At 44.1% G+C, this 10,628-nt stretch overlaps 1 protein-coding gene across 1 annotated transcript in view; it reads right to left on the bottom strand.

Moving 5' to 3' along the window:
• Positions 1-1,709: 1,709 nt before the first annotated feature.
• The window catches only part of PEPD (peptidase D), a 210,261-nt gene continuing 201,342 nt past the window's right edge, over positions 1,710-10,628 (bottom strand). The window contains exon 15 of the mRNA XM_034788453.1: positions 1,710-2,395. Coding sequence (XP_034644344.1) covers positions 2,249-2,395 — 147 coding nt within the window. The 3' untranslated portion in view covers positions 1,710-2,248. The remainder of the gene's footprint in view (positions 2,396-10,628) is intronic.

Here is a 10,628-nt window from a genome sequence, read left to right as displayed (position 1 = left end):
AAGAGTGGTCATTCTGGCTCCATGCCACCTGTTGATCCGTCCACTTTGGGAACATCCTCTTGTGGCAATGGTCTAGTGTACGGTGGCTCTAACACAGAGGTGTGCAAACTACGGCCTGCGGATCCGGCCTGTGGGATTGCCAGCCCCATGGCGCAGTGGGGCTAAGGCAGGCTCCCTGCCTGCCCTGGCTCTGCACTGCTCCCAGAAGCGGCCAGCACCACATCCCTGTGGCCCCTGGGGCGGGAGGGGGCAGAGGGCTCTGAGCGCTGCCCTTGCTTGCAGGCCCCCCCCCAAGCTTCTATTGGCCAGGAACAGGGAACCGCAGCCAATGGGAGCTTCGGGGAGGTACCCGAAGGCGAGGGCAGCATGCAGAGCCCTCTGCCCCCCCTTCCCCCAGGGCTGCAGGGACATGGTGCCAGCCGCTTCTGGGAGCGGCGCAGAGCCAGGGCAGGCAGGGAACCTGCCTCAGCCCCGCTGTACGCTGCTGCCACCCTGGAGCTGCTCCAGGTAAGCGGTGCCAGGCCAGAGCCCGCACCGCGAACTCCTCCTGCCCCCTCACCCAAGCCACTGCCCTGAGCCCCCTGTCACACCCTAACCCCCTGCCCTGAGTCCCCTCCTGCAACCCAACCCCATCCTGAGCCCCCGTCACACTCCACACCCCTCCCCCCCACACTCATGGCCCTGCATGTAATTTCCACACCAGATGTGGCCCTCGGGCCAAAATGTTTGCGCACCCCTGCTCTAACACAAGGAATAATCTGGGCCCAGAAGTCTGGGAGTTGTATCAGTGAAATTGAGCACTTGATGGTTATATGATGATGCTGGGAAAGTTCTGAATAGTATCAACAATAGGTGCTACCATTACTGGAGCTAACATCTGTACAATGGAGTTTCTGAACAGATTAAGGTTATTGGGATTAATGATTTGGTTTTTAAGACTTTGCAATATACTTTGGACCTAACCCCCCTTTTTGGGCTAAAATAAATATTTAACGCGTTGTTTATACAACAGAAGAATTGTTTTGGTGATGCTTTGTAGTCAGACTACATGTATGGTCACTACCCAGATGAGCAGACAGTCTAAACTGTGTTTTAGTGTATTCACAAAACAAGGAAACATGATCTGGATTTATTTGTTATTTTTAAATAATGCCATTCTGTCATTGCAAGAAATGTACTTATTCCTTGCAGACAATCTCATAAATATTCATGTACTGTATGGTAAGGAAATGTTCCTCTAGAAAATGCATATCCTGCATGCAGGGAAACTCAGTTTATAAATCATCATTATTACACATTTACAGAGCATCGAAGCAAATTTTAAATGGATCCTTTACTAATATCAGATAGCTTTGAAAATCCCACCTGTTCCATAGGGTGTAATCCATTGCATAACACTGAATTCCTGTATCATAAGACACTCTCTTTATGCTGTTCAGGTGGAGTTTTTAAGACCCAGATTTGTAAACTGTGGTACCCTACATTTTAAAGGACAGAGACAGAAACCAACATCTCTCCCTGCTTCTCTGAGCGAAGGGAATGTGGCCTGTGTATGGAAGTTCAGTGCCCTCAGTCTGTGGGGGATAAAACCTAGTTAATGAAGTGCCTGAATTTCCAATGCACACAATGGGTAGAAAGCTCAGATAAAGATACAGTCATGGGAGACGGACATAATGGGAGACGGAAAAAGTGATCTACACAAAGTTATGAACAACTTTCAGGGAGGATTTTTATTCGACATTTAATTCTGTGCATTCCATCAATATCAAGAAAAATGTACGTGTGGCACTTTTTCAGCCACTCCCAATTAACAAAAAGACTTTGTAGTAATTGTGATATAAGTTTCCAAAATAGGATTTCTAAGAATTTTCTTATGATTACAGGCAACATTCAGATAATAGAGCTGTTATTTTAAAAAAATCACTGCTATCAAAATGCAGATCTGATTGGAAAGATACAGATGAGCAGAGATTTTAAAGCTTTATAATTTCAGCTGTTCATACTGTAATTAATTTGTCAGTTGGCACTTAGTAATATAAATTATTGATTGCAAGCATAAAGACTTAGAGCTACCTGCATGTATAGTGCTGAATCCTTCTAACTTCACTTCTAATAAAGTAATCATTCCAGCTAATGACTTGCCTGATTCCATTTGCTTTGCAGAACTGATGCATTTTATTTCATAAGCAGTAGTGTAAAATCAGAATGATGGCTGGTTAGCAGAAGGCAGCAACCACTGGGGAGTTTACTACTTTTGGCTGGCCAAGGAGTCAAATGACTTGGTGCTGCCTTGGGCTTCTGCCATGAAAGCCTCTATTTCTTCCACAGTACGTGGGACACATGTTAGTAGCTCCATTCCATTGGCTGCCACTGCAATGTCATCCTCAATTCGGACCTGTTACAGAGAACACAGAGTTACCAGTATATTCTAGTGTGTTGCGAGAGGCACACTAGAAAGCAATGGCAATCGGAGTGTAAAGTGCACGTTCAACCCAGCTTGGTTTATATGAACAAGGCTTTGTGAGCACCAGAACTTCCCACTGCTAGGAGAGAGGCACAGAAGTCCATTAGGGTGGAAATTGCCCCTTTGCAGGTGCCCATGCTAGTCTCTCAGGTTCACTTAAACTCCACGTAAAGCCAGCAGGCAAAGGGAGGGAGTATCTGCACTTGGTGTGCCAGGTGCCAGCTAGGGTGGACTGTGGGAGGGATGAGGAAGAGGCCTTATAGGTATCCAAGAAACCCAAACCCTCAGGCACAGGGGGCAGCAAGGGAAACCAGGCAACCCTTTCCCCAGTTCCTCTGGCACTTCTCCAGCACACAACCCATTTCCTCTAACTATGCTGGGACAGATTTGCCCCTGAATATGGTGCCATTCAAATGCTGACCCATTTCTATCCAGAGCAGCCATGTTGCTGTGCTGGATCTAGTTGTCTTTTTCATTTTACATCACGTTGTCTTTTTTTTAAAAGTATAATTAGCTCCACACTAAATTACACGTACCTGACGCTGTTACTCCCAAACCACCTAACCACTGAACTTTGACCTGACAAAGTCTTACAGCGGCTTTTACTCCAACATTACTTTTCAAAAGACGATCATTTACACGTTACGGTTGGGTAAGAAAGTAGCAGGGTTTTTTTCTTAGCATTTCCAGCTCTTGTTCTGCTAAAATGAAAAGCTTGTACCATTTTCTATGGAGCTTTAATTTCCCATATCTCTTTTTACCAGGAAATATGCCTACCCAGTCATTCCTGTTATCTTATCAGAAAAATGCTAGTAAGTCACTAAGCTGCAATAAAAGCAATTTTAGTAAGGTGTCAATCCAAGAGAACACAAACCATGGTGACTCCCACCTTACAGTGGCTTTAATGGTTTCTGACCTCTTGACATTTTAAACTAAAAATAAAGCTGGTTAACATTTGTACTTCTGCTTGCAAAATAATCCATTTGTTCAAACAAAATGAGTCATCTAGACGTATTAAACCGTTTAATGATTCTTTGCCAGATTATTTCTTTTACCTGGTATCAAGTAAAATGTATTATAAAGCAGAATTAAATAAACTGTTGAGTTCACACAGCTGTAAAATGAAAGGCTGCGAATCTCCTCTCTTTTCTCTGTGTTTTCTGAAAAGCACACATTTGGAACTGCAGAAGGGAAGTAGATGACATGGCATGAGCAAGTGCATGCATCTGAGAGAGATTTTTATTCTTCTTGAACTCCCCAGTGGATCAGAAGAATAAAATGCACGCAAAAGAATCCTAAACTTTGCCATGTCATCTTTGAAGAAGCTGTCTGGTCAAGGAGACTAGGATTGGGTGATGGAAGACTGGGAACTAGTGAAGGAAATGGGAGGGGGACTTGGAGCCAGTTGCTGGGGTGAAGAGGGTAGAACTGGGACTGACTGAACACAGAGACTTGGACAAAGAATCGGGGGGGGGGGGGGGGGGGGAGAGACTGAGCTAGGATGAGGTGCCAGGGAGGAAGACTAGATCTGGGAGCCCGTAGTGGGAGAGGGGAAGAAAAAAGGGATGGGGAGAGAGAGATTGGATGAGGAGCCAGGAGGGGAAGACTGGCTGGGCAAGGAGATTGGGACAAGAAGCCCGAGGAGTGGAGACTGGGACTGGGTAGACAAGGAGAATGAGAGAAGGACAAGGAACCAGGACTGGGACCACAAGGGCAGGTTTGAGGGGACAGGGCAAAACAGGTCAAGTTTCCCCCCCCCCTTTTTTTTGGAGGGGGAGGGAGAGAAAACAGGCAGAAGAGCTTATGTGTACTAGAGAATACTCCCCTCCAGAACCTGGAATAGAACCTGAAATTCCTGAGTCTCACAATTCCTCTGCTGTCCGCAAATATCAGTGAAATCTACTGGCAAAGTGTGTGTTTCATCCCACTTCATGGTCCACACAGAGGAAGACAACCTACTACTACAATCAGTTACTTTATTGGCTCATGTAGCAGAAGTTGAGTGGTGGATCTAAAGGTTGCAATGCTACTGATGACCCATGTGGGTTTCAATATGCTGCCACAGGATGGAATTTGGTTTTTTAGTTTTCTTTTTTAAAAACCTAGGAAATCATACACATACACACACATTTTGTTGAGGACATTAAGATTGCAAAATCAAACACTCAAAAATTAGTTACTTGTGCAACGTTAATTCAGCTTCCTTGTCACATGTACAGTAAATTGCAGGCGACTGGCTTTTAGCTACAAGTCTAGCTTTTGGATACATTGTACAACATATCCTCTAGGCATCTTTGGGTTTTTATACACAAAATGACTTGTTTCAGAAATATTTCTGGAGAGGCAAAGTGACCAGTAATGTAGGCATTGTCCTTCAAACACCACTCTCCTATCAAGTGTGGTGGCATGACCTATTTAGATAGATAAGATTGCACAATTGTGTAACTCCAGCAGCAGACCTTCACATAGTTGACTCAATGGACCAAATCCTGCCCGCAGCAGCAGTCTCATGGGTAAAGCCAAGGACACAATGTGGGTTAAATAGTTTTCATCAGCTAAATATGGCCAAGGACACGATGTGGGTTAAATAGTTTTCATCAGCCTAATACACTGTTTTCCAGACTCACTAATATAGTGAGGTGCTCTGGGCTGGATGTCCTGTGTTGTCTGCCAAGTGAAGGGTGCTGTTGCACACATCTAGTTCTTTTGGCTATGATATGTTAAAGCTTTTGAGGATCTAACAACACAGTTCTGATTCACATATACAGTTAAACAAACAGTACAGGCTAACATTATGTCAGACCCCAGACATGGTTAGAAAAGTCACATGGGATACACAGCTGCTGGGAGTCCCACCTGTGAAATGATGGAAAAATATGGCCCATAGAAGCTACTATGCAAATTAAATTAGCATAAACACTGCAGTCAGATTAAAGGAACTGGGTGTCTGCCTGGAGAAGTCTGAGAAGGAGATGGACAGAGGTAAGGGGAGGGATTCTGATGCCTTCCACTAACACACACCAGCATATTTGTTATTTTTAAGGTTACAAGTTTATCACACAAGAAATGTGTATGTTTACACCAAATGGCAACAGAGCACTGAGTAGTCTGCAGTAGTTATTTATTTCTTATAGACAGTACAGTCTAGTATAAAATCCTACCTGCTGAAAATCCAGATTAAAACTGCCACATTACTACATTCCAGCGTTACTACAGCGTGACACTTCCTCATTATCTCAACCTTACCAGTCTCCCCGTTCCTGCACACAGCATGTTCTCATTTCAGCCACACTTTCTATCAATGGTCCATTCATAGTTTATAGACAGTTAATAAATTAGTAGCTATTTGAATAAAGGGTTAGTCAATTATTAGAATCCATCACATAAATTGGTTGCTTAGAATGGTTTTAGAGAAAACTGTACATTTCATCATAGCTAACAACTTTTCTATGCAAAACCTTTATAAACATGTTTTTCGGACACTATTAAACTTGCCTGATGTGAAATATTAAGAAGCAGACAAGCATCTTTGTGATTATGAATCACTTTTCAATCATTACTAGGAATTGGTTTCATTCTGTAACATCCATTTACCACAAATACAGAAAGTGAGCTCAGCCTTAGGTAAATTAAAAGTAAGTATAACTACGATTACATTGCTCTGTGAATCAAATAAAAAAGCAATTCAATGCCCCTATATAGGTGTAAAAAGGAAATGTTTCTGCCTTTTAATTGCGCTTAATGTTTATTCTGAATTAAACAAATACTGACATTTTGAAAAATAATACCATAACATTAGCATGTTTTCAAGGTCATGGATTATGTAAAGCCATTTACTTTTAAATGAGAACAATTTGCAAATCTAAGCAGGAAATAAATTTAAAAATCCATTTAAAATTCCGTTGTGATTCAGTGTGTTTACAGACAGACACACAGAGATACACATGTTAATTTGGTTGCCACCTCAATGAACAAGTAATGCTACGGGGCAATATGAAGCCTGAGTAGAGACTGAGCATAAAAGGTCAAAATCAGATTGGCTGGTTTTGCTGGGTTTTAGAGAAAACATCACATCAACAGCCTAGATCAGTAATCAGCTTATGAGAAATGGAAATCTCAAACCCCAATACATGTGAAAGATAAGCTCAGAGGGTACTGTTTAGAGCTAGGGTAATCAGCCTTTCACTTTCCCTTGGGGAAACCAGCCACTTCTCCCGCACGATAAATAAAACTACAAGGGACTTTCTAAATTGGACAATCATTTGTATTATGGAAGCATCTAGAGGACCCAGATGAGACCGGTGCCATGTAGTATTATACACTGTACAAATATATGAGACACAGTCCTTGCCCCACATAGCTTACAATCTAAATAGACAGGACAAAGGACATGAGAAAGAAAAATCATCTTAATTTTACAGGTGGGAAACTAAGGCACAAAGAGATAAAGTGACTTGCCTAAGATCACACTGGAAGTCTGTGGCAGAACAAGGAATCGAACCCAGGTTTGTTGAGTCCTAGTCTAGTATTTTACACTCAAGACCATCCTTACTCTCCAAACTGGCACAATTAATAATATAGACTTTAACTTCTTGACTACCTCCAGGAAAACAGTGAAGCAAATAAATCCATTTTTGACCCCAAATCAAATTGTTAAGTCTGAGCACATTAGTTGCACCCATAAAGTGTGCACGAACTTGTCACATACGGGTCATTTGGACACCTATGTATAGGACTTGCATATGTGCACAAGTTTTGCAGGTGCAGTTTAGGCAGCTAGAACCGGATTAACCTTTTGTGGGCCCGGTGCCAAACATATCTGTGGGCCCCCCATAGAGGCAATGGAGCATGGCGCGGGGAGGTCAGTCCCCGGAACAAGGGGCCAGCCAGAGGCAATGGGGCACGAGGGCACTATTTACAAACCGGCAGTTGCCAGATGCACAGTGGCCCACCCGGCCCTGTGCTGCCAGCGTGCCCCTTCCCCTCGGGAGCAGGCCCTTGCCAGATCACACAGCCCCCCACACACACCCCACCCAACACCCCCTGACTTCCAATGGCCAGAGGCTCCCTGGACCCACTATTCCCAGGGCCCCCCCAGACCCACCTACAAATGCACAGTGCCCTACACAACACCACCCTCCACAGAACCCCCACTCCCTAGTGCCCCAACACACACAGATTTTCCCTGCCCCTTCACAGCCCAGCACCTCCCCAGACCCACTCCCCGACGCCCTGCCTCCTGGCCGCATTCACCAGCCTTGCTGGGAGGTGACTGTCTGCAGGGCTGAGCCGTCAGCGCAGCCAGGGCTCGTCCCACGGCCGGAAATCGCTCTTGCCCCTCGGGAGTGATGTGATCAGCCAGGCCAGGACCTGCCCCGGCCGGGGTCCCTCAAGACACACTTGCCTGGAGGGGCTCAGCAAAGCCCTCCACACTGTTCCCCCCCACCCCCACACACCTGGTGCCCCACAGGTGGTGGAAAGCAGAGACTGCCCAGAGCTAGAGGTGCACTGGGGTCTGGTCAGGGGGCTGAGAGGAGCAGGGGGTGTGGCCAGGCAGTGGAGAGGAGCCCTCAGCCAGCTGGTGGGCAGGCTGAGAGGAGCAAGTGGTGGGCAGGGGGAGCCAGCGGTGTCTCAGGACACAGTGCAAGCAGAGCAGGACAGGGCCCCTTCTGAGCATGGTCCCAGCTCCATGGAGCCACTGTAAACCCAGCACTGGGCACCCACGTTGGAGCTCTGTGTTGTCTCTTCTTACTTTCTCCTGGAGCTTTACTTGTATTCTGCTTCCTCTCTTTGGCCAGTTCTAAGCATTAGTGAAGAAAAGACTAACGAAGGCTCAGTTTCTCTACTGATTGGGATGGGCAGGGATGAGAGAGAGGTTGTTCCTGCCTGGGAGACAAGAATTCCCAGTGGTAGGTCCTCTTCTATGGAAATTGCTCTTGCCAGAAATATGTCTGAGCCTTCAATTGACCACATTTAGAATGTGATGAAGCATGCCTGAGAGCTGTTCAACAGTTTCACTACCTAAAATCTCCCACAGAAAACAGTGCTGGGTGCTGAACAGTTTTGAAAGTCTGGCCACTTATTTACGTGCTCACTGCAGGTTCTGGAATCTCCTCCTGTCTCTTACTGGCTAAGTTACGCTTTGCAGTATTAAATTAAGGAATTTGATTCCTTTTTTGGGATAGGTTTTTTGCTATTCAATTTAAGTCTTGTAAAGTAAAGCCAGACACTATATTGATGAGCCTCATACATTATCATCAATTATTAGTACTGCAGACAACTTTCTGAGATCTTTTTAGTTTGTAGAGGATAATTCTCCTCAAATGTGTTTGGAAGAGGTATTAACTCAGCCTGTATAAATGGAAATAAACTAGAATGCAATTACTAAGAACTAAGTAACATTCATTGGGGAGTATCTTTCATCTCCCAGGAATCACGTTAAGAGTTAGAATTAGAAGGATTGTCAAGGTATTTTTATTGTATTACTTTTAAACTTTGCTGTAAAATTTAAATGTATTTCAGTTTTAGAACTTATTTCAATTTTTTTTCCTGGACAGAATTAAGCTACCTGTGTTTGTTTTGTTATTTTAAATAATAAGTGACGATTGGAAACTGAGGCGGGTGCTCAATCCTTTCCTGTGCACCAATCCTCTTGGCAAATTCAGAGGCCCAATCCAGATCTTCTTAGATGGAAACAGCAGTCCTCATTAAGGGAGATAAAGCAAAAATTAGGGAAGGGATTGGATCTTGGGGGCTCATGGAACCCCCTGGAGGGAAACATTTACAGTTCAACACATGAAGAGTAAGTTAGTTGGACAACAACTTAGAAATGCTGGGCTCATGGATACAAGCAAAAAATGGACTGTTTTACTCCAAACACACACAATGGGAGTCCATGTATCCCCCCACCTGCTCTGTCCTGCAGAGTTAAAACACAAACATGTATTCCTCCTTTGGGGTGTTTGCACCAATACAGTGAATAATGGGGGTTTTGGTTGAATATTTCCAAGATAAGAGAGCCAGGATTCAATCCAATTACTAAATGGTTCCCAAAGTCTGTTCTTGGGATAAGTAACAAAAACCCAGCCTACTTTTATGGTGGTGTTTAACTGGGAAAGGGCGTCTACGGTGTCCCTTTAAAACAGGTTTAAGGGTCAAATACAGTATGACACGCTCAAAGTTAGAAAATGCAGAGTTAAACATGACGCACTCCTTTCATTCATCAGGATCATGACTGGCTGGCAAGTACTGACAAAAGAAATAACAAGGTAAGATAACATCCCAAATTACACACCAGAGGGTAAAGTCCCACATCGTGTGATAAGATTATATACTTTGGATATAGTACTTTTAAAGCCAGTTGTATAGTAGATTGGATGACTCAGAGGATTGGTAATGGAATATGGAACCTTTTGTTTCTAGGTTGGCGGTTCAAAGCTAGCTTAGATCAACAGTGGTGAAGCTGTTACTAGCAGATGATTGTTTGGTGGATTATGATAAATTAGTTGGTGATAGCAATACAGACAATTCCTAAATCACCACCACAATTGCCACTAAGTGTTATCCTTGCTGAGAGTCTCAGCAGACAAGCCAAGGAGTGCCGGCTGAACTAAAAGCCTCTCCAACAATTAAGGGATATACTGACAAGGGAAAGCTTCAAATCCTACTGTCTGTGTCGTTTCTTGACTGTGGAAGAACATAGGACTTACAGTCTTCAGAGTGTCAATCTGACACCTTTCAAAAATGCTAATTTTGCTAATGAGAAACGTATCTGAAGGCATCTAACCGGTTAAACGTTCTAGAGTGAATTTAGTGACGTGAGAAGTGTCACAGACAGCATGATGGGAATGAGTCCCTCTGCTTATTCACATACACACCAGCCACTAGGATGTAAATGATAATTTGGGGTCATTAGTGGTGCAAAACTCATACTCCATACCCTCTTTTCTGAGACAGCCATCCTCCTCCATGCACAATCTGCCAGGTAGGCCTTGCAATATGGAGCCTGAGCAGCCAAGGTCAAACTTACACGCTCATGAACTCTGAACTTCCCTATATAGAACCTCACCATTCTTGGTGCACAGGTTTCATGACAACTATAATCCTGCTCAAAGGGTTTTTTCAGTTCTCTACTAACGCCATGCTGGATTAAGGAACACAAGGC

This window comes from Trachemys scripta, chromosome 13, assembly GCF_013100865.1.
Source record: "Trachemys scripta elegans isolate TJP31775 chromosome 13, CAS_Tse_1.0, whole genome shotgun sequence".
In the NCBI taxonomy this organism is placed as follows: Eukaryota; Metazoa; Chordata; order Testudines; family Emydidae; genus Trachemys; species Trachemys scripta.
The sequence above is the reverse complement of the archived record's forward strand: the minus strand, read 5'-3'. Positions and strand labels throughout refer to the sequence as shown.